Source organism: Eulemur rufifrons, chromosome 2, assembly GCF_041146395.1.
Source record: "Eulemur rufifrons isolate Redbay chromosome 2, OSU_ERuf_1, whole genome shotgun sequence".
Classification (NCBI taxonomy): Eukaryota; Metazoa; Chordata; class Mammalia; order Primates; family Lemuridae; genus Eulemur; species Eulemur rufifrons.
The window spans coordinates 115,774,472-115,798,332 of NC_090984.1; the positions used below are offsets into that span (position 1 = coordinate 115,774,472).

A 23,861-nucleotide genomic window follows, 5' to 3' on the forward strand; every position below is an offset into this window, starting at 1 on the left:
TGACAACACGGAGCCATCGCAACTTACACATTACACTAAAGTCAGGTATATGTGAGAGGTTTCGCTTGTGCTAACTATTCTCTTTATTCATTTTTATTTTTCAATGGACTTTATTTTCTAGAGCAGTTTTAGGTTCACGGCAAAACTGATGGAAAGTTCAATCTTTCTTAAACGCTGTGTTCAACACAGGGTTCCCATATACCCTCTGCCCGGCCCCCAGCTCTCCTTCCATCAACGTCCCACACCTGAGTGGTACATTTACTACAGTCAATGACCCTTTGCTGACACATCATTGTCACCCAAAGTCCCCAGTGTGCATTAGGCTTCACTCTCGGTGTTGCACCTTCCATGGGTTTTGACAAATGCATAGTGACACGTCTCCACCATTATAGTATCACACAGAATAGTTTCACTGCCCTAAAAATTCTTCGTGCTCCACCTAGTCATCCCTCCCAAACCCTGAAACCACTGATTTTTTTTTTTATCTCCATAGTTTTGCCTTTTCCATACATACAGGATGTAACCTTTTCAGATTCACTTCTTTCATTTAGTAATATGCATTTAAGATTCCTCTATGTCTTTTTAGGGCTTGATGGCTCATTTCTCTTCAACCCTGAATAATATTCCATTGTCTGGATGTATACAGTGTATTAACCCATTCACCTACTGAAGGACATCACAGTTGCATCTAAGTTTTGACAATTATGAAGAGAGCTGCTATAAATATTCATGTATAGGTTTTTGTGTGGACATAAATTTTCAACTCCTTTGGATAAATACAAAGGAGCACAAGTGCTGAATTGTATAGTAAGAGTGTGCTCAGTTTAGTAAGAAACCGCCAAGCTGTCTTCCAAAGTGGCTGCACCATTTTGCATTCCTGCCAGCAATGAGTGAGAGTTCCTGTTGCTCCACATCCTCGTCAGCATTTAGTGTTGTCAGTGTTCTGGATTTTGGCCATTCCAATAGGTATGTAGCGCTATCTTATTGTTTTAATTTGCATTTCTCTGATGACATGTGATGTGGAGCATCTTTTCATACGCATGTTTGCCATCTGTATATCGTCTTTGGTGTAGTCTCTATTCAGGCCTTTTGCTCATTTTTGAATTGAGTTGTTTTCTCATTGTTGAGTTTTAGGAGTTCTTTGTATATTTTGGATAATAGTCCTTTATCAGATATGTCATTCACAAATATTTCTCCTAATCTGTGGCTTGCCTTCTCATTCACTTGCTTTATCCATATTTTAATTTAATTCAATTTTGTTTTATTTTTGAGATAAGGTCTCAGCTCTGTCACCCAGGCTGGAGTACAGTGGTGTGATCATAGCTCACTGCAACCTCAAGCTCCTGGGCTCAATTGATCCTCCTGCCTTGGCCTCCCAAAATGCTGGGGTTATAGCCATTAACCACCTCACCCAGCTATTCATATTTTCAAAGAGTGTTCTACTCAATGTGGATGAACGTTGAAAGCATTATAAGTGAAATAAGACAGTCACAAAAGGCCATATATTGTATCATTTCATTTTTGTCAAATGTCCACTAGGCAAATCCATAGATTTATAAAGTAGATTAGCGGTTGCTGGAGGCTGGGAGAGAATGAGGAGTAACTGCTAATGGGTACAGAGTTTCTCTGTGGGGTGCTGAAGACGTTCCAGAATGAGACAGTGGTACACAACTGTGAATGCACTAAAAACTACTGAATTTTACATTTTGAAAGAGTGAGTTTTATAACATGTGAATTATATCTCAATCAGGTTATTTTTTCTAAACTTTGGACTACAGAGCTAAGAGGTATAAAAATTTTCGTTGAATATTTTCTATAGACATTTTTAATAAAAACTTGGACTTCAGGTCAGGAACATGTCTTCCATTTTTACATAACTTTAGTGTCACTCTCCCTTTTAATTTATGCACTTTATTTTATGCACCCTTGAAAGCTGCCTCCAGATGTTTCTGGAGTAAGACTCGGTGTAAACAAATATTAATAGATAAAGACGCAGACACCTGATTCATCTATGCAGTCCCCAAATGTCTAGAGCTTTGGGAGTCTGAGTATTTTTAGTGTATTTTAGTGCTTTTGCAGTGTATTTCCAGCAGCAAGAGTGAAACTGAGATTGCGGCGGTGGGGTCCAACTCCCGGGGTTGCAATCACATGTCCCACTCTGCTGAGTCTTGGGGAAGTACCCTTAGATGCAGAGATAAATACGCAGCATTTTCTCCTCCGGGCCAGTAAGCACTTCTTAGTCATTCGCAGACTTTGGCTGTCATGTGATGGTGTAGGCTGGTCTGGGTCCTGTGATGTATCCAGATTAGATCAGCTCAGTTGAAGCAATCATTTCTCCTAGAGCGGTGTCTTGGTGAAGAGCTTTTTAACACCTTGACCTTCCCAGAATGGCATTTTCTACAGCGTGCTGACAGACAGGTTAATAAGTTCTTAGACTCCTGGAATCGGAAGGCACCTTGGAGGAGGCAGTGACAGTGGGAACAACATGAACTACCAAGAGAACGGCTGGGTAACTTTGGGTGGTGGCTCCACGGCCGTGGGCCTCTGACTCTCTTTCATCTTGAAGATGAAAGGGTTGAACTCCGTGTTCCATAAGATCTCTTCCAATAACAGACCAGCTGGTCTCTGGCTTCCCAAACTCCCAAACTGTTCCCAGATCAGTACAGTTTTCATAAACTCTCAAGAAGTGACACAGGGTGTTTACTTTTTACTTTCCAAGGAAGGATAATAAAAAACAACTACTACTATTGCCATTTTCTGTCACATCATTTCCAGAAAGAAAGGATATATTAACTTAAAAAAAAGAAGTAGGTGGAAATAACCTCACCATTTTCCTCCTAGGAAAAGAGGGTTGGCAACTTTACTTCTCCATATGCATTGTTCACTGGCTCTTTCTTCCTCATTTAAAAAAAGTGCTTTATTGAGGTATGATCTATGTACCATACAACTCATGCATTTTAAGTGTACAATTCAATAGTTTATAGCAAATTTATGGAGTGTGCAACTACCCCTACAATCTAATTGTAAAACATTTTCATCACCCCCAAAAGATTCCTTATGCCCATTTGCAGGCCTTTTCGTTCCCACCTGCTAGATCAGGCAGCCACTAATCTACTTTCAGCCTCTATAGGTTTGCCTTTTTTGGACATTTCGTATAATGGAATCATGCATGATGTGGCCCTTTGTATCTGGCTTCTTTCAGTTAGCATAATGTTTTCATGGTTCTTCCACATTATCAGTGCTCCCCCTTCTTTTTATGGCTCAATAATGTTTCATAGTAAGGACAGACCACAATTTGTTCATCCATTCATTTGTTGGCAGACACTTGGTTGTTCATTCATCAATGGACATTTCGGTTGTTTCTACTTGCTGGCAATTATAAATCATGCTGCCATGAATATTTACATACACGTTTTTGTGTGGCCCATAGGTTTTCAATTCTCTTGGGTGTATATACCTACCGGTGGAATTGCTGGGTTTGGGAAGCAGAATAATGGCCCCCAAAGATGTCCACATCCTAATCCTTAAATTTGTGACTATGTTACCTTAGATGCAAAAAGGATTTTGCAGATATCATTAAGGATCTTGATATGGGGAAGTTATTTTGGATTATCAGGGTGGGCCCGATGTAATCACAGGATCATTATAAGGGAAAGGAGGGGCAAAAGGGAAAGTGTCAGAGTGATGCAGCTTGAGAAGACCCATCTGGCCATTGCTGGATTTAAAGATGGCAGGAGGACACGAGCCCAAGACTGTGGGCAGCCTCTAGAAGCTGCAAAAGGCTCCCCATAGAGCCTCCGGCCCTGCCAACACTTTGATTTTAGACCTTGAGTGAATGCATTTTGGACTTCTGACTTCCAGAACTGAAAGAGAATTTGTGTTGCGTGAAGCTACCAAATTAGTGGTAATTTGCTGCAGCAGCCACAGGAAACTAATATCACACTGGTCACATGGTAACCCCAACTGCACTTTTACATCACCAACAGACCCATTTAGGGAGGCATCATCATTGGTTGGGGTTAAGAGCACAATCTGCCAGGTGAATGCGTTCAAATTCCAGCTCTAGCACCTGCCGTGTGTTGGTACTTGAATAAGTTATTTAGCTTTTCTGAGCCTCCGCTTCCCCGTCTGTAAAATAACAACACCTCCCTCACAGTCATGAGGATTAAATGGCCTGATCTACGTTGAGTGGGTCTTAGAGCAATACTTGGCATGTGGGCAGCGCCATCCAGAATCATTTGCTCTTGTCATCATGCACGGGGTCTTCGAAGAGCAAAGGAGTAGCGACAGCCTGCCCCAAGGCGAAACCAAACATCTGCTTAAACCTTTCAAAAGATGTTTTCTTCCTTCCATCAAATCCACTCAAATCTCAAAGTTCTTAAGACCAGATTTCCCCTAGAGCTCAAGCAAAAGGACTTGAGAAATCCCCTCCCTGGAGAATTCTCTGTGAAAACACCTTGCCCAGGCTGCTGGCTGAGGCAGACCCGGGAGTTCTGCCAAAATCTTGACAGATTTTCTGATTCCTTCCACCACATGCTGCTCAGAAATCACTGCTTAGTCCATGGACAAGAATCTGGCATGTGTTGTTGTCCAGTTCCTCAAAACATTGTAAGCACTTACCAAATGTTGGCTGAATATCACATGAACAAATGAGAGTTGACCAGAAGAGCCCTCTTGTGCCAACTTCTGGTGACTTTCTAGAATGAACGAAGTCCCTCTCTGAGTTTTGGCTAGAGTATTTTGGAACAGAAATAACTTTGGAGATGATATAGCCCAGACCCTGGGTTTGCGAATGAATAAACTGAGACACCGAAGGAAACACAACACCCAAGAACATGCAGCAAATTAGCCACAAAGCAGCTGTTCTGGTGTCCAGCCCAGATATGTCTCTAGATGTTGCTGTGGGTGAAAAAGTCTAAGTCCCTGGTGGGAATCTGGGCTGACGATTGGACACACCCTGAAAGTTGCTTGTTGAGCCAAGTACCTTGTCTCATTTGCTCATACTTCCTCTTCCAAATTTGGGGTTCAGTAAATCAAGAAGTACTATCACCATTCCCTCTGGTCCCATATTCTATCTTCAGTGACCGATGAGCATGCAAAGACGTGGACAAAAGCCACGATTATTTGTGGCTGGTGTCCTGGAACCCCTGACTTCCCACACTAGAGCTGAACTGCATAAATAGTGAGACCAGCTTGCCACGTTCAGCAAAATTCACACACGACAACGAACATTAGCTCAGAAATAAAAATAGTGAACACGAGAACACGGTTCCTCTTTTTTCTTATTTCTCTACAGCAAAGCATTTGGTTAAAAGTGAGACTGCTGACTGAGGAAATCAAAAGAGTCAAAACAGGAAGAGTAAATGGCTAGCAAAGCACTGTAGTCAATAAAAGATATATATATATCTTTTGCCCAAGTCTCCTAAATGATCTCTTATTTCAGGTACTGTAATAGTCTTTGGAGTGGATTATTTGCCCCGAATTTAAAATGTTATCTTTCTTTTTTTTTCCTCTCCCTCTTTTTTTTTTTTTTTTTCCTAGAGACTGGGCCTCACCGTGTTGCCCAGGCTGAAGTGCAGTAGCCGATCACAGCTCACTGCAGCCTTGAACTCCTAGACTCAAACGATCCTCCTGCCTCAGCCTCCGAAGTAGCTGGGACTACAGGTACAAGCCACTGTGCCTGGGCTTCCTTTTCTTTGTTTTATTGTATTGTCTGGGACTTCTGGGACAACACTGCACAGTAGTGAGTGTCCTTCCTGGCTTTTTCAGAAATCGTTTACTTTGTTATTGTGAAATAGTTCAAACCTGAGACAAGACTACAGAGAAACAGACACCCATTTACTCACCACCAGCTTTATCAAATTATAACATCACGACATAGCCGTTTCTGGTAAACAATTATAAACTTATATCTAAAGGCCTCTCTGTCCCTGATTCCTCCAAGCAGAAGTAACCACTGTCATAAATTAATGTTTATTATTCCTGCACATTTTTATGCTCTTAATATGTAAAAATTACATAGTATTGTTTTATAGATTCAAAATTTTTAAATAAATGTTATACCATACATATCCTTCTGCAAACTTTTTTCCATTCAAATTATTTTTTTATAAAAATAATTATGTTAGCTTCCAGCCAACTCTGACCAACTAGGCAGACGTGTGTCCAGCAGGCTGTAAGGCCAAGAGAAAAGGTGAACTTGGGTTCGGGAGCAGCAGCTGCTCCACTCTGGCTGGCCAGGGAACTCCCACTTTACATAGCATTGTCTTTTTTGTTTTATTTTTTGATTATTGTCTCGGCCGGGTGCGGTGGCTCACACCTGTAATCCTAACACTCTGGGAGCCGAGGTGGGAGGATCGCTTGAGATCAAGAGTTCGACACCAGCCTGAGCAAGGGCAAGACCCGTCTCTACTAAAAATAGAAAGAAATTATTTGGACAACTAAAAATATATATAGAAAAAATTAGCCGGGCATGGTGGCACATGCCTGTAGTCCCAGCTACTCGGGAGGCTGAGGCAGAAGGATTGCTTGAGCCCAGGAGTTTGAGGTTGCTGTGAGCTAGGCGACGCCATGGCACTCTAGCCCAGGCAACAGAGCGAGACTCTTGTCTGGAAAAAAAAAAAAAATCTCAAACATTTACTTCCGCACCGTCTAGTGGACTCTATGTACTGATCGACCAGACTCAGCATTGATGGGTGAAGGTCAATCTTGTCTGGTTTGTACCCCACCAAGCCCCCACCAAGCCCTTTCCACTAGGTGAGGACAAAGCGAAACGATGCCATCTTTGAAGCAGAGAACAGCCCTCACCAGGCACCACATCTGCTGGTGCCTTATTGTCGCTTGTTGTTCATATAAAAGTGAGATCTTTTAAGGACCCCACTTTTCCCAATTTCCTGCCTTGCGAAGCCCCCAGGTATTCTGAGAAAGGATGGTATGATCTTGCACATCCAGTTCTACACCTGTCTCTGCTACTACCCAGTGATAAGGTGGACAGAAGACTGACTTGTCATGCCATGCAGCTGAGGCTACCAAATTGAGTAGGTTGAAGTATATTCAAGCAGCCAGATTTGCTCATCCGTTAATTCACCGATTCATTCATCCCTCAGACTTCTCTTATAGGATTTACCACCTGGTTTGTAACTGTCAGCTTGCTTGTCTATCCCAATCAGGCAGATTCCGAGCTCTTTGAGAGCAGACCTTTTATCTAGGTATCCTTAATGCCTAGCCCTGTGCCTGGCATAGACTAGGCAACTCAGCAAAAGTGGAGTGAGGGGATAATAGAGAGATTGATCGTCGTGAAAGAAGCCAGCAGCTGGGATATGTAAAAGGCATGGCTTAGAACGGTGAGGAGACCATCTGAATGGAGCAGCGGGTAACTGTTGGGGAAATATTAATAACAATGGATAGGTAAAGCAGGACACCAAGGTCTTGGCTAGGCTGCCTCAGTTTCCTAACTAGGAGAGAACAGGCCAGTCTGGAAGGACACAGACTGCAGCAAGCACACATTTACTTGGCTGCCTCCTATGTGGTGGGACAGGCCCAATACGATCGCTCCACTTGTATTCAGATGAAGTGTCCCCAAATCACGGTTAATGGTCAGTTTACAGGGGAATGGTATCAACAACCTGGCAGTGCCCTGTCCTGGGCCCTGCCACACGACTCAGACATCTGTTCTCTCTTCTCTTTGCCCTCTGGGACCGGGAAGCTCCCACTCCCACTGGGGGACCTAGTTCACTCGGGATGGCCAGGGAAGGGCTCTGCCAGGGAAGAGCTTATAGCCCTGTGGATGGGAAGGGGCCTGCCAGAAGAACGGGGGATGGGGGTGGTGATGAGGGGGGTGGAAAGGAAATTTCCAGGCAGTGGAAACAGCAAGGCCGACACCCTGGAGGGCCGGATGACTGGACCATGTGTGTAAGGAGAGAGCGCTTTAAGATGGAGCTTGAGAGAGAGGCCTTTTTTGGACATCGTCTGATCAGTTGGCCGCCTGTGATTGAAACTCGGCTGCTGTGATTGGCTGAGACTCAGCCATCTGTTACAAAAGTATACTCCAAAGTTAGGCTTTCAGTTAGTTTATGCACTAAGTTAGATCGCAGCTCATTATGTGAGGACTCAAATATGGAGGCATCCGCAGGCCAAATTTAGTTCAACACTTGAAAGAAAGAATTTTATGGTATAAGTAACAATGACTCGCATATACCCTAAAAAGCACTAACTGAGGCCCCGAGAGAGGAAAAGAGTCGTCCACGATGCCACAGCAAGGCAAACATACCGTTTGTTGATTCCTAGACATGTGCTGTTTCTAAGACAACACAAAGACCCTTCTCTACCCAGCCCCACTACCAACAGGGGGTCATATGGGGCTTGGAGGCCTCTTGGCAGGGCAAAGACACCTGCGGATGTGGGGTCCATGGGGGTCTGGGAGGTTTCATCAGGGCCTCAGTGCTGGAGAGATTCATCTCTGGGAGCAGTCCGGCAGCCCAGGTAACATGGAAAACACTGGAACTGGCCTGTCACATCTGGAGGAACTTCTGAAAAGGTGTGGGAATATGAAATCCCCTTGAGTCATCATGGAAATATTACATTCTGTGCTCTGCAAATGAAAAGATACAGCAATCAATACTCATTTTACTTGTCAATCCAGGTATAACATACGCGCAGTACCTATCTGTAAGTATGAAGCGCCCTCTGCTGCTGAAAGACAAAAATGCACAGAGGCTCACAATTTCATTCTTCAGATCTGTGCAAAAAGGCAGGTAACTCACAGAACCAAGGAGCTGAAGGAAGGCAGGAATCTTCTAGTGAGGGACACAGACTCACTACAGGATATTTGCATTCAGTTCTCCTGAGTGGAACTGCTGATTCATAAGGTGGCCCTCTACAGAGTCCCGGAGTAGGCCTATGTTTAACTTTAATAGATATGGCCTAAGGTTTCCAAAGTGGTTCTATCACTTGCATACACTCCTCTCAGAAATGTGTGACTGTTCCAGTGGCTCCACATCCTCATCAGTACTTGCTATTTTCCATCTTTTTATGTTTTTGCCATTCTGGTGGTGTGCAAATGTATTTCATTGTGATTTTAATTCACATTTCTCTGATAATTAATAATGTTGAACACATTTTCATGTGCTTTTGGCCAATTAGATATTTCCTCTTGTGAAGTGCTTATTTAAGATATTGTCTATTCTTATTAGATTGCTTGTCTTTTTTAAAAAAATTGATTTGTAGGAGTGCTTTATATATTCCAGATACAAGTCTTTGTCATATATATGTGTGTGTATTTGTGCACATGTGTGTGCATGTGTGTGTGCGTTTGTTGTAAATACCTTCTCCTAATCCTTGGCTTTTCTTTCACTCTTAATTTTTTTTTTTTTTGATGAACAGAAATTCTTAATGTTATAAAGTCCAAATTATCAATCTTTTCTTTCATAGTTAGCATTTTTTGTCTCTATCCTGTAATAGGGCTTTTTTTTTTCCTATAATAAGTCATGAAGAGTTCTCTGTTTTCTTGTAAACGGTTTATGATTTTTACCTTTCATTTTTTGATTTACAATCCTTTTGGAACTGATTTTTGTATGGTATAAAGTAGGAGTTAAGATTCATTTTCCCCACACAGTTATCAAACTCAGCAAGAGTTTATGCGTTTTAAATGTTGATATACTTTTCTACATTGCCCTCCATGCAGGTCATATCCATTTACATTTTTGCCAATAATGTATAAGAATGCCTATTTCCCCACATTCTTGTCAACACACTGTGAGTGTATTTTTATTTTTTGTTGTTTAGACATTTTGCTGTGGCCAAAACAAATCAAACAAAAGCAATGAATTGAGGTTGAAAATTTGTGATCCCTAATTCTAGTTCCACACCTTCATTTCATAGATGAAGCCCAGGAAGGGGGGTGGTTTGCTCAAGTTTACACAGCTGGGAACTGGAAAACCACAATTAGAACCAAGATTTTCCTACTTTCAGCTTAGATATATTCTAGTTGATTATAATCTTTATCTCTGACAATAAATTTGAGAGTCAGAGAGATTAAGTCAATTGAGGCCAATTGAAAGCCAAATAAGAACCAGGCCGTCTGATTTCTGCCTCTTTACCAAGCTTTCTCAATTCACTGAACCTTCCTATTCGTTCATTATCCAATACGTGAGAGGATCTTCTTGTGCCATATATTTCCCTGAGTGCTGCTGATACACCGTAGTCAAAACAGACACTATCCTGCCGTCCCGCATAAATACAACTGTGTAAGTGTTGTGGAGGAGAAGTACAGGGTGGAAGAAAGTGCAACAGTTGTGATGCCAGCCAAGTAGAGATACAGAAAGAAAGTCACCCCTGAAAAGGAGCTTATGTTTCCACTGCTGGAGGAGGCCAACATGCTGAGACATTAGCGTAACTATAATAGCTTGTTAGGAAGCTTCAGCTTCCTGGGGGCACTGACAGGAAATGGTTTAATTTCTTCCAATAATTCTCCTCAACTATATTTGTACTAATTCCCATTTTTCCCTCTGAATCATAATTTCCATGGTGACATCTTGCCTGATTCTGTAATTTTCAGCCAGTTTAGTAATGAAAACAGACTTGTTCTAGATTTTTAGCACTCAGGTTTGCTTAATTCCTTTCTGTAGAATTGAGTTACCACTTGGTGTGATTCCTTTCAGGTTGAATGATTTTCTTCATTAAATTTCTTATAAGGCAGGTTTGCTAGTCACAGCTTCTCTTAGTTTCTGATTTCTGGGAATGCATCTCTCTTGCTTTCATTTTTTAAGGATAGTTTTGCTGGAAATAGAACTCTTGGTTGACTTTTTTTCCCCCTTCAGCACTTTAAATATGTCATCCCCCTGCCTTCTGTCTTCACTGTTCCTAACCTGAAGTCAGCTGTTACTCTTTTTTCCCCTGTCTGTGATGAGTCATTTTTCTCTTACAGCTTTTAAGATTTTCTTTGTCTTTCAACAGCTTGACAGTTATGTGCCAGGTTAAATTTTTTTGTATTTATCCTATTTGGAGATCATTCAGCTTTTAGATGTATAGACTGTTTTCATTGAATTCAAGAAGTTTTTGGCCATTTTTTCTTTGAAAATTCTCCCTTCCTCATTCCTCTCTCTTTCTGGGATTCCCATTTACACACATGCTGGCATGTTTGACGATGTCACACAGGTCTCTAAGAATCTCTTCATTCCTTACTCTCTTTTCTTTCTATTGATTGGAAAAATTCTATTGATCTATCTTCAAGTTTCCTGATTATTTCCTCTGCCAGCTCAAATTTACACTGAGTCCCTCTAGTGAAATTTTCATTTATTATTTATTGTACTTTTCAACTCTAGAAGTCCATTGATTTTTATCATTGCTATCTATTTGCTGATATTCTCTATTTGAAGAACCATCATTGTCACATTCTTATTCAGTTCTTTGGACATACATATTTACGATAGCTGCTTTAAAGTCCTTATATGCTAAGCCCAACATCTCAGTGCATTTGTATAGATTCCCTCCTCCCCCATGTATGGCCACATTTTCCTGTTCATTTGCATGTATTCCTATTTTTTGTCAAAAAACTGGACATTTCAGGTGAGAAATTTGTAGCAGCTCTGTGTTCTGATGTGCCACTGGAGGGTGTTTTTTGTTGTTTTTGTTTGTCTATTTGTTTGTTTAGTGACTTGCCTGGACTAATTCTGCAGAGTTTCTCTCCTACAGTATGTTGACACTGATATTTCCACTCAGTTATTTTCCCCTTTTATGTTTATTTCTAAGGCTGGTTTCCTAAGTTTTGCACCAGGGTCAACGTAGCTTAGCATTCAGTCAATGATTGGTCAGAGGCGGTGATAAACGTCTTGAGCCAGTAAGACTCCTACCCTCTCTTGACGGATCTGTGCCATTTAGATGGGTTGGAGAACACGTTCAAAATTCAGACAGTTTACAAGACTGTCCTGGCTTTTGTTTTCCCGGGTTTTCTTGTATTTCCTTTGCACTTGTGCAAGACTTTCCTGGCTTTATTTTCCTGTGTCTCCTCTGCATCTATGCAAGACTTCATGTTCAGCTAGGAATAAGTAAATGACGAGGGCATTTGCCAGACTCTCCCAAGCTTACACAGCCTCCCAGACCACCAGTGTATGTGGGAGCTTACCAAAGCCCATTGTCTATCTCATTACCTGGATCTCCTTGCTAAACTTCCAGCGGGCCTTCTTCTCAGTTGTTTGCCCAACCAGTATTGTAGCCCAGGCAACTGTGATGATGGCATTCCCAACTGAGCTTTCCCCTTGGCCCTGGTGCTTTCCTGGCTCCACTCCTAATCAAGTTAGTCCCTTTCAGCACCAAACCTGCTGGTTTTCACAGTATATCCAGCCTAGACACAACTCCCCCTAGAGCTGGAGGAGAGGACTTGCGAATTTCTCCAGGCTAAGATGTCACAGACTCTCACACTTCTTATTAAGGTTTAATAGTTTTTCTTGGTCAGGCTTGGTGTCTCATGCCTATAATCCCAGCACTTTCGGAAACTGAGGCAGCAGGGGAGGATCGTTTGAGGCCAGGAATTCAAGACCAGCCTGGGCAATGTATCGAGACTCCCCTCTCTACAAAAATATAACAAAAAAAAAATTGTTTCTGGAGTTACACTGATCTAAGTTTGAATCCCAAATGTTCTATTTACTCCCTGTGTGACCATGGGGAAGTAACTAAACCTCACTGAATCTCAGTATCTTCATCTGTAAAACGGAAGTTTGTATTAGTCAGATTTCATTAGGTAAGGCTGTGTAAGAAACAATCCTCAAACTCTGTAGCTTCTGAGAACAAAGGTTTATTTTTCACTGACGTGACATTTTAGATGTGGGTTGCTTCATTATCTTTTTCCTTCTAGGCTGAGGCAGCAGGCCCTTCTGGGAGGCGCCATTCTCATGAGACAGGAAAAAGACCAGTGGGTGGAAATACATAATGGCTCTTAATGATTCTGCTCAGATGTGGTGAAACACACTTCTGCTTCTCTTTCTTTGGCCAGAATAAGGTCATATGATCAAGTCTGACATGAGTGAGGCCAGAAAAAATATTCCTCCTATAGGATGAGTTGCAGTCACCTGGCAACAGGTGATGATGTATAATCCTTACCTGGAAGAGCAACTTAATAGCTGGGAACAACAATATCACCTACATAGGATAATAACAGTATCTTCCATAAGGTTTTTGTGAGAATTAAATGAAGTTAAGCACTCCAATGCTTAACACAGTATTCTGCACTTAATAAGAGCTCAATAAATGTTAGATACCATTATCATTATTATTATTATTATTACCTCCTGGTGCTGCTGAATGTTTTTCTCTTCACTGGACTGGGCTTAACCTAACTTGAGAGGAAGAAAAGCAGGCATTGTAATGACTCCTAATATTTAATTTGGAGACAATAAAACATTGAGTCTAAGGGGCACAGCCTTTGGAGTAATGTGCAGTCACTATTAGGGCACATGATCTTAGATAAGTTATTTAACCTCTTTGACCTTAGTTTTCTCAACTCGAAAACGAAGATACTTGGGACTACGTTGTAGGCTTGTCCTTATAGCAAAATTAGCCCAATCCTGTGCACATCGTATGTGCTGAGTATCTGCTGAATTATTGAATGTGGATTTTGGACTCATTTCAAATATTCAGTGAGCTGTATGCATAACATAACCACAATATTGCTGTCTGGTAAGCGCTTCACTGGCCTTTTCCATCCTTTGGGTCTGAGCTCAAATATTGCCTCCTCAGAGAGACCTTCCCTGACCACCTGATTTAAAGTACTTCCCCTGCCTCCTGGTACCTCTCCCCGTTGTCTTGTCTTTACAGCTCTAGTAACGCTCTGAAATTAATCTTATTCATTCACAGCTTGATGTAATAACTATCTGCCACTGGAATGTAAGCTCCATGAAATTAGGGATCATGTTTTCTGTATTCCCACCTTCTGCTGTGGGCCTCTGCATTCTCATCCGTAATACTAGGGGCCAGGTGGTGGGGAAAGGGAGCAAGGTGAAGTCTAACGGGTCCACCTGGGTCTCACAGCCCGCCCAACTCAGGCTTCAAGTTACTTCCAGGCGGGGCACGGCCTCCGTCACCCACGTGGCCTGAAGCGAGGCCCCACCCCTTTGTGGGCGTGGCCTCAGATGTTGTGCCGGCCGCACGCAGTCCGACCTCCGCGGGAGGCGAGTTACGTCACACGCACGCAGGCCCTGCCTCACGCCCTGTCTCGCCAGGGGCGGAATAGGGGCGTGGCCAGGCGCGAGGCCCCCGCAGCCGCCGGCGCCGCCGCCTGAGTCGCCTGCAGGTGCTGCTCTTCGCTCCCCGCCGCTCAGGCAGCTCGAAAGACACTCTGTTTTGGGGGCCTCGCTTCCCTTCCACGTCTCCCGGAAGCGGTAACAGGGCCTAGGCCGGTCCGGGAGGAGGGTTTCTCAGCCTGGCCCTGCTGCGGGCCAGCTGCTGAGGGGGCGCGTTGCAGCCGCTCTGGAGTCCTCAGGTGAGGCGGAGGCGAGGGTCCACTGGACCAGACGGGTCCGTTTGGGGGTGCTAACGGTCCTTGGAGCGGGGACGCTGGTCAGTCACCCCGCCTTCCTCTGCGTCGCGCTCACCTTCGCCGTGTTCGGGGCTGGGGAAGGGAGCGAGAGAGACCCCTTGGGCTTTATTCGACGTTGTTTACTGCCTCCCCCTTCCCTCCCTCTCCTGGACCCCCGCTTGGGAGGGCAGTTCATCCCGCCCCAGAGGCTCGAACGAGCTGGGTGGGGAGCGGAGTGGGCGTCTGTACTCGCCTACCTGGGATCCACCGACTGGGCCTGCCGGACTAACCTCCAGCCTCCTTCCTCTGCTCACACCTGGCCTTCGAAGCAGGCCCTGCGACTGCGGTCTCTAGACTCTTCCCATCCCCATCCTACGCGCGCGCTCTGCCTCCGGGCTTTGCACCTCTGAAGTCTGGTCGAGCTGTTTGTCAATGGGGCAAGTGCCCAGGGCTCATGTTAGTATTTGTGGAGTTAGGTAATCAACGTTAAAGTACGTGCTATTGTTTTTAAAGCCCTATTAACTTTAAAATGGGAGAAATTAAGAGCAGTTGTTTTGGTTGTTTTATTAGGTGACATAATTTGCCCTCAGTCACCATCAGTGTTTACTTGAGAACAATACTTTACGTCTATATGGACTTTTATATGTTACGACGAAGCATTTCACCTCCATTTTCATTTGATTTTTGCATAGAGTTTGAGACGCACAGGTGCGTAATAGCCACATTTTGTAGAGAACAGGTTTAAAGGGTGAGTTTCTTCTTGAAGTTATTTCATTTTTGAGATGCTGGATATGGGGAGGTGAGGGTTAAAAGGTGGGTTTGGCACCAGGCTCACTTAGATTTGAGTATCCGAGCAGCCATCTAAACTCTGGGATCTTTCTAAACCTTTTCCACATTTGTTTAAAAAAAAAGAAAAAAAGGTATTGCTACTTACCACATAATGTAGTTGTGAAAATTACATGTGATAGCGATACATGTGTACATATGCACAGCATCTGGCATGTAAAAATCAGGTCCATTTAGTATTTATGAGTGCCTACTGTTTGCTAAACACTGGAAATTCATTGGGGAGCAAAAGACATGGCCTTTATCCAACCACTCCTTCTGTTTCCCCAAAAAGGAGAGAGAGAGATTTTTTTTTTTTAATTATAAAACACTCTGAAGGGTGTGAGGCAAAAGAATAAAGTATGTACAGAGAATGATTAACCTTAGATGGAAAGGAGGAGAACTCTGAAGCAGATAACGTTCAAATAAAAATGAAGAACAAGGTTAACCATGAAAGAGTTCTTGGCAAAGGGAATGATGTGCATTTTCAATAAATGGTTGTTGACTTTATTATAGTGCTTTTTAATATCATGAGGATTAATAACTTAATTACTTTGATTTATTGTGGCACACAGTACTCAAATATATGTATAGAACAAATGCTAATGCAGTGATTTTTTATTCTGAACTTAGCTTAATGTACACATGGTATATATTGAGTATTTGAATTATTGAAAATGTACTTTAGACAAATTGTGTGTGTGCACACCTAAATTATCCATAATATTGCTGCAGTTTAACATTAAGATAACTTTTGTGGGCCGGGCGCGGTGGCTCACGCCTGTAATCCTAGCACTCTGGGAGGCCGAGGCGGGTGGATCGCTCGAGGTCAGGAGTTCGAGACCAGCCTGAGCAAGAGTGAGACCCCGTCTCTACTAAAAATAGAAAGAAATTATATGGACAACTAAAATATATATATACAAAAAAATTAGCCGGGCATGGTGGCAATGGTGGCGCATGCCTGTAGTCCCAGCTACCCGGGGGAGGCTGAGGCAGTAGGATCGCTTGAGCCCAGGAGTTTGAGGTTGCTGTGAGCTAGGCTGACGCCACGGCACTCACTCTAGCCCGGGCAACAGAGTGAGACTCTGTCTCAAAAAAAAAAAAAAACGAAAAAAAGATAACTTTTGTATTTGTCAGAAGGAAAAGTTGTTTTCAAGTTTTAGCACCTTAGAACAAGCTTGAATGAATTGTTTTTGTTTGGTTGTACTGGAATTTGCCATATTGATTATTTGCTGTTTGGATGCTGTATTAATTTGCTAGGACTCCCATAACAAAGTACGACAGACTGGTTGGCTTGGACCGCAGAAATTTATTTTCTCACGATTCTAATGGCTAGAAGTCTGAGATCAAGGTGTTGTTGACAGAGGTGATTTTTTTCTGAGGCCTCCTTCTTTGGCTTTCAGATGCTGCTTTCTCCCTGTGTCATTACGTGGTCTTATCTATGTATATCTGTGTCGAAATTTTCTCCTCTTATGAGGATACCAGTCCTGTTGGATCAGGGGCCACACTAATGACTCATCTTAATTGCCTCTTTAGAGACCCTGTCTCCAAAAACAGTCACATTGTAAGGTTTGGGGGTTAGGACTTTAACATAGGAATTTGGAGGGGATACATTTCAGCCCATACCAGCTGCTTCTGCTACATTAAGATTTGCCCTTCATTGAAATAGTAATAATAAAAACAGTAATGGCAGTTATAATGATCATAGCAGCAGCAATTCAAATTAGTGATTATTATGTGCCAAGCATTTTGCAGAGTTTTAAAAAATACATTATTTTATCTTAAAGCCATTCTATAAGGTTTCTCAGCTTCACTTAAGTAATTTGCTCAAGTTTACCTAGCTAGTAAGAGGCAGGGTTAGGATTTCAACCCAGGACTCTCTGACTCCAGAATCTTGTCTTAACTGTTGTACTCTGCTATTATGCCACACTGATCATTTTATGTCCTTTTTACAGGTTCATCAATAGGATTATTTTGCTGTCATCATGTCTTGGTTTGCTGATCTTGCTGGAAAGGCAGAAGATCTTTTAAACCGAGTTGATCAAGGGGCTGCAACAGCTCTCAATAGAAAAGAGAACACCAGCAACATCAAATATAGTAAAAATGCTGACTATCCTGAACTTCACCAGCAAAACACAGATTTGACTTACCAGACTGGACATAAAGCTACTTACATTTCCTCAGCAGCTGATAACATTCAAAATCAAAAAGCCACCATCTTAGCCGGCACTGCAAATGTAAAAGTAGGATCTAGGACACCAGTGGAGGCCTCCCATCCAGTTGAAAATGCATCTGTTCCTAGGCCTTCATCCCAGTTTGTGCGAAGAAAAAAATCAGAACCTGATGATGAGCTACTATTTGATTTTCTTAATAGTTCCCAGAAGGAGCCTACTGGAAGGGTAGAAATCAAAAAAGAAAAGGGCAAGACACCTGTCCTTCAGAGTTCTCGGACATCAAATGTCAGTTCTGTGAACACCAACGTAACCACCATCAAAACCACTGAAGAAAATTCTCTGGGGAGCCAAACCCATGGTAGTTAATTGGTCTTCTATTTCTTTTTTTTTTGAGACAGAGTCTCACTCTGTTACCCAGGCTAGAGTGCCATGGCGTCAGCCTAGCTCACAGCAACCTCAAACTCCTGGGCTCAAGCCATCCTCCTGCCTCAGCCTCCCGAGTAGCTGGGACTACAGGCATGCGCCACCATGCCCAGCTAATTTTTTTTCTTATTTTTAGTTGTCTGGCTAATTTCTTTCTATTTTTAGTAGAGATGGGGTCTCACTCTTGCTCAGGCTGGTCTCGAACTCCTGAGCTCAAGTGATCTTCCCACCTTGGCCTCCCAGAGTGCTAGGATTACAGGCATGAGCCACCGCTCCTGGCTCTCTATTTCTTTTAGACGTAAACAAATTGGATGTGTCATCATAGCCTAAAAGGTTCTGATAGTGTTTCTTATCCTCTGTTATAGAATGTGTCCCCACTGGTGTAAGAGCAGGCTGTCTGTAATTCTGGTGTAAACAAGGGAGACAGCGCTGAATACTATTAGTCAATATACAGTTACAGCAGGGACCTTTGAATGTTGTCTAAAAATTATGTCAAATTTGATTCTCTAAGACATGTTAAGATTTTAAAAAGAAAATTTTGAAAGAAAATGTATAATATTGGATTTGGGACTATCTCAATTTATTTCTTTTTATTACTGGGATTATAAAAATGAGAGGAGGCTATACTTTACATATTTTCTGGGTTTTGTGGAGTCCTTCCCCCCATTCTCCAGAAATAAAACTGAGAGATTGGACTTTGATCCGAGTTGAATTGTTGAAGGCATTGACCTAGTAGTGAAGTAAGAGCTTACAATTCTGGTTTTCAGTTGTTTAATTCACTGTGAAATTACAAGTACATCTTCTCACCTGCAAAATGAGATTAAGTGTTGTAAGACAGCGATAAAACATAGGTTTTTACAGGGATTCTTTATGGAGTTTATGATTAAGGGAAGCTTAAATGTTATACCTTCCCTCACTGTCTTGGCTGTTAGTGAATAAAATCTGTCTTGTATCTTCCAGATAAAAAGTTGTATAGAAGCAGTGGTTTGGGGCTTTCAAGATAAGAGCATGTAGTAGCAGTACATTCATATGTTCACACACTCCTAAATTTCTTCTCAACTCTCTTTGGATTAATTATACAAAGAACCTACTGGGTGCAAGGATACAGAAGTGTCCAGTAGGTGAGATACACATGTAAACAGATAATTTACCTGTAATAAATGCAGTGATTGAAGTATGGTCAGAGTGTTGTGGAAACAGAAGAGGAAGTAACTGCCTCAGGTATTCAGGAAAGGATTCGCAAAGGGTCTGTATCTTGAGCTGGATCTTAAAGGATGAATAGGAGTTTGCCAGGTAGAAGGAAAGGGTTTAGAGACAGCAAATTCTTAAAGGGTTGGTACACTAGAAAAAGGTTATAAGAAAGTTTTAGAAACTCTTGAGTGTGAGATGGACAGCAATGAAGTAAATGAAGGTAGCCAAGAAAGTTGGGACCTGTTTCTTAAGACCCTTGTGTAACACTGTTACTTGTTTAAACCCAATAAACTTATAGATCATTGTTAAAGATTGGTCCCTGAACAACTTGCATTACTATCACTTGTGTGATAAATAGAAAATAAGTTATTAGGTGTCTCCTCTGACTTCCTGAGTCAGGTTTTCTGTGGATGGAGACAGGGCATGTGAATTTTTTTGTTCCTTAGGTGGTTTTTAGGCCAATAAAACTTGGAAGTGACTGCCATAGGCAGTGTGATACTAGCAGAGGTGTTTAAGCCAATAGTTGATATAAATTATTTTTCTACTTTTAAGGAAAACAACTTGCACTGTATTGTAAAGGATGGACCAAAGGGATCCTGGTTGGCAGGGAAATGAACTTGAACCAGTTATAATGCACAGGTTATAGTTATAAAAATTGTTTCTCTTGAGTAGGGTCTCTCAACCTTGGGAGTGTTGACATTTTGGGCTCAATAATTCATTGTGGTGGGAAGCTTTCCTGTACTTTTTAGGATGGTTAGCAGCATCCCTGGACTCTTAGTTGATTAGATGGCAGTAGCACCACCACCAGTTGTGACAACCAAAAATGTCTCTACACATTGCCCAATGTCCCTTATAGGGCAAAATCACCTCAGGTTGAGAACCAGTTCCCTAGGATGCATTGCTTCTGTGTAGGTATTAATAGTTTGGTGAGAAACAGGACTTTTACTATATGGAGTTTTCTAATCCATGAATGTGGTATAATTCCAACTTACTTTCTAATGTCTTTCATTAAGATTTTATTGTTTTCTCCATGAATATCTTATATACTTTATGTTAGATTTATTCATAGGTAGTTTATATTTTTTGAAGCTGTTATAGATGGTATTCTTTAAAAATTTTTTCTCCTTCTTGCTAGTGTATTGCTTTTTGTATATACTTACATGACAACCTGGACAGCTGTTAATCTTCCTATTTTTCCAGACATACATTTAGATTTTCAATAACACAGTCATGCATCTGTGCATTATGACCGTTTGTTTCCTCTCAGCCCTTTTATCTTTTTTTTTTTTTTTTTAAGAGATGGTGGGGGATGGGTCTCACTGTATTGTTTAGGCTGATCTTGAACTCCTGGCCTCCCAAAGTGCTGGGCATTACAGGTGTGAGCACCTGGCTCACATATTTTTATTCTTTTTTATTGTTGTGTAATATTCTATTATGTGGATATACCACAGTTTATCCATTTTCCATATGGACATTGAGATTGTTTCCAGTTTTTGTTTATTGTGAATAAAGCTGCTATGAACAGTTTGTACTTGACTTTTTGTAGGCAAATGTTTTCATTTCTCTTGGGTAAATACTGAGGCGTGGAATTGCTGGATCAAACTGTAGGTGCATGTTTAATTTCATAAGAAATTGTGAAACCTTTTTCCACAGATGTGCCATTTTGTAGTCCCATTAGCAAGGTATGAGAGTTACAGTTGCTCTATATTCTCACCCGCATATGGTGTTTTTAATTTTAGCTATCATAGCAGGTGTGTTTTGATTCTCACTGTGAATTTAATTCGCATTTCCTTGATCACTAAAGATACTGAGAACTTTTTCATTTGATTATTTACCATTTGTTTATCTAACTTGGTAAAGTGTGTAAAGCCTTTTGCCTATATAGTTATTGTTTCAGTTGGTTTTATCATTTGGATATAGTTTTTTTTAATCACATAATTTTTAGAGTAATTAAAAAGTATACTTGCATTACATTTAGTAACAAAAACAAGATTAATCTGAATTCATGAATCTCTTATCTCTTTGGGTAAAACATTTTAGATTCCAGTTTGATCTATAACAAATTGCCATGACCCGTTATTTACTTTCCTTGCCCACAGCTGTTCTTTGAGTTCCTTCCCAATATTTTCAATGTTGGAACTTTGCCCCTTTTTCCCCCAAAAAACATACTGGAGACTGGGGCAGTTTGAAACTCTTTTTACCTGAACATAACCATCCAAATTATCTCTGGTTTTCTCCTTCCCAGAGCAATATTCTTGTATGCTCTATTGCCATTCATTCAGTGTATCCAGACTTTGGGAAATCTTAGAGGTCCAAGGCTCCATTTATGAGAATGGATTTTCATCAGAGGGAAACCTATTGAGAATTTAAGTTTACTTTTTGTGGTATTTTAGCTACAGCAGTCAACTTGAGCTAAAAGGCAGCCAGCCTACCAAAGTAAACTACTAACACATATGTGGGTGAGCATGTCAATCTAATGAAAATGTATTCTCTTTTTACAGAAGCTGCTAATAATTCTGATTCTGGCCCTGAAGGCCAAGAGGATTCTTCAAAGGAAATTGCATCATCAAATGCCTCCACTGATCACAACCCAGCACCTAATGATGACAGCAAATCACATGAATTATCTAATCTTCGACTGGAGAATCAATTACTGAGGAATGAAGTTCAGTCTTTAAATCAAGAAATGGCTTCATTACTTCAAAGATCTAAAGAAACTCAAGAGGGTAGAACCTTATTTAAATTGTTCGAGATTAGGGATTTTACTTTCAAAACTAAAACCTTTACATTTACACTATTAGGAATAGTTTAGATAAGACTTAGAAAATGGTATTTTCATAGAAATGTGGGGCTTAGATTTGGAAATGGTACCACTCATCCTCCCACCAACCTGAAACAGAATATTGGTTTGTTTGGTCATTCTTTTGGAAGCACGAAATTTAAGAACTGAGAGTAACTAAACATTAGTAATTGTCTGGTTTGTTTGATTTATTTATTCTGAACTTTCAAGGGGAACTGTTCATTAACCAAAGGTGAGATTAAACAAAATAGTGGACACTAATAGATAGGGGTATAGAATTGCTGTTTCAGAGGGCTTAAAATATAATATGGAATTCACTTTGAATAATGCCCTCAGGAATTGTGCAATGAGGTGGCCCCGGAGTAGAAAACCTTTGAAATGGGTAATTAAAAAGGAAATAATCTCATAACTGAAGTAATGACAGGGGAAGGTGAGAATGTTATTTTAAGTCTGGCTGAGGAAAAAAAAAAACAAGAGACACATTTGCTGCCTTGGTCCTTGGGGCTAATTAGAAAGGAGTTGGAGGACAGTGGGAAAAGTTTTGCCAAGGCATGGATGGAAGTCCAGAAGAGCAGAATAGGAAGATAGTTTAAGACTAACTAGTAAGGTTGACTTAGAAAAAGCTTTACTTTACTGTGATTTAGACAATAGAAATAGAACTTTTCCTGAGACCCCATAAAGTTTGCTTCAGTGTTGAAAAAACTTTTTTTTTTTTTTTTGTGGCAAACTACAATTTCAGATGGTATATGAGGATGTGGAAATGCCATTGTATTCTGAAATAGAGCACTACATTGTTTTTTTGGCACTGATTTCCTAGGTTAAAAGAATAATATCTTTTTGCAACAATAATTGAAAGAAATAGCCTCTTTCCTGTGCTTATCTTTAGGTTTTATTCTTAACTGGGTTGGACCTTTGATCTGGGTTTCCGTTCCTTCACCTGTCTCTAGCAGAACTCCACAAATCCCTGACCATTCTAGTGTTATTAATACTGTGCTATCAACTGGGTTTGGGTTTTGGCTCCCAAATGCTCTATGATGTATCTCCAGAAAAAAACAACATTGTAGGAGAGCAGCCAGCTTGATGCCCCTTTCTAATCTAATCTAAGGTATGAATGTTGGCCTTGGAAAATGAATGGCTCATTTGGGGGCAAGTAAGTATCGAAGATAATTTGTAAGCTCCTGATTTTGGCAATAAGTAAGGTCCTAAAAAAACTCGAAGAAGAAACTGTATGTGCTCTGAAAAAGATGTCTTTGGTTTTGCTTGTATAGAGAAATGTCATTTTTTTGTAGAGTTAAACAAAGCAAGAGCAAGGGTTGAAAAGTGGAATGTTGACCATTCAAAGAGTGATCGAATAACTCGAGAACTCCGAGCCCAAGTAGATGACCTGACTGAAGCCGTGGCTGCGAAGGATTCTCAGCTGGCGGTACTGAAAGTGAGACTCCAGGAAGCTGACCAGCTGCTGAGTACTCGCACAGAAGCATTAGAAGCCTTACAGAGTGAAAAATCACGGTAGGTAATTCAACTAATAACGAAAAAAGCAAGGTAGAATGGAATATTTCCCATATTATTTCATATTATTGTACAAGAAATAATGTATACATTATGAGGACATACTGTATCTAACAAGATATACTGTTAGACTCTGATTCTGTAAAATTAAATTAAAAAAAAATATATATTAATAGAATGAACAATAAAAAAATAAAAATAAAAAAAAAAAAGAAAATTTAGCTTTTTGGAAATTTACAAGAGGAAAAATTTGTTTTGGTAGTGTTGGAAATGTGAATGATTAAAATGGATCTATCATTTGAACCTTGAGATGCATTGTTAGCGAAATCTGAATTTAAAAGTATTTGAATAGTGTCATTGATCTTCAATATATAGTGTGTACTTAAATTTGGATATCTAAAAATATGAATTATATTCCATTAGAAAGGGA

General features: G+C 41.0%; 1 protein-coding gene across 4 annotated transcripts in view; it reads left to right on the forward strand.

The window, feature by feature from the left end:
* The first annotated feature begins 13,395 nt into the window (after positions 1-13,395).
* Positions 13,396-23,861, forward strand: part of GOLGA5 (golgin A5) — a 37,983-nt gene continuing 27,517 nt past the window's right edge. For all 4 annotated transcript variants that reach the window (XM_069465237.1, XM_069465238.1, XM_069465240.1 and 1 more), the window contains exons 1-4: positions 13,396-14,473; positions 17,290-17,866; positions 21,624-21,848; positions 23,212-23,431. In XM_069465237.1, coding sequence (XP_069321338.1) covers positions 17,320-17,866; positions 21,624-21,848; positions 23,212-23,431 — 992 coding nt within the window. In that variant the 5' untranslated portion in view covers positions 13,396-14,473; positions 17,290-17,319. The remainder of the gene's footprint in view (positions 14,474-17,289; positions 17,867-21,623; positions 21,849-23,211; positions 23,432-23,861) is intronic.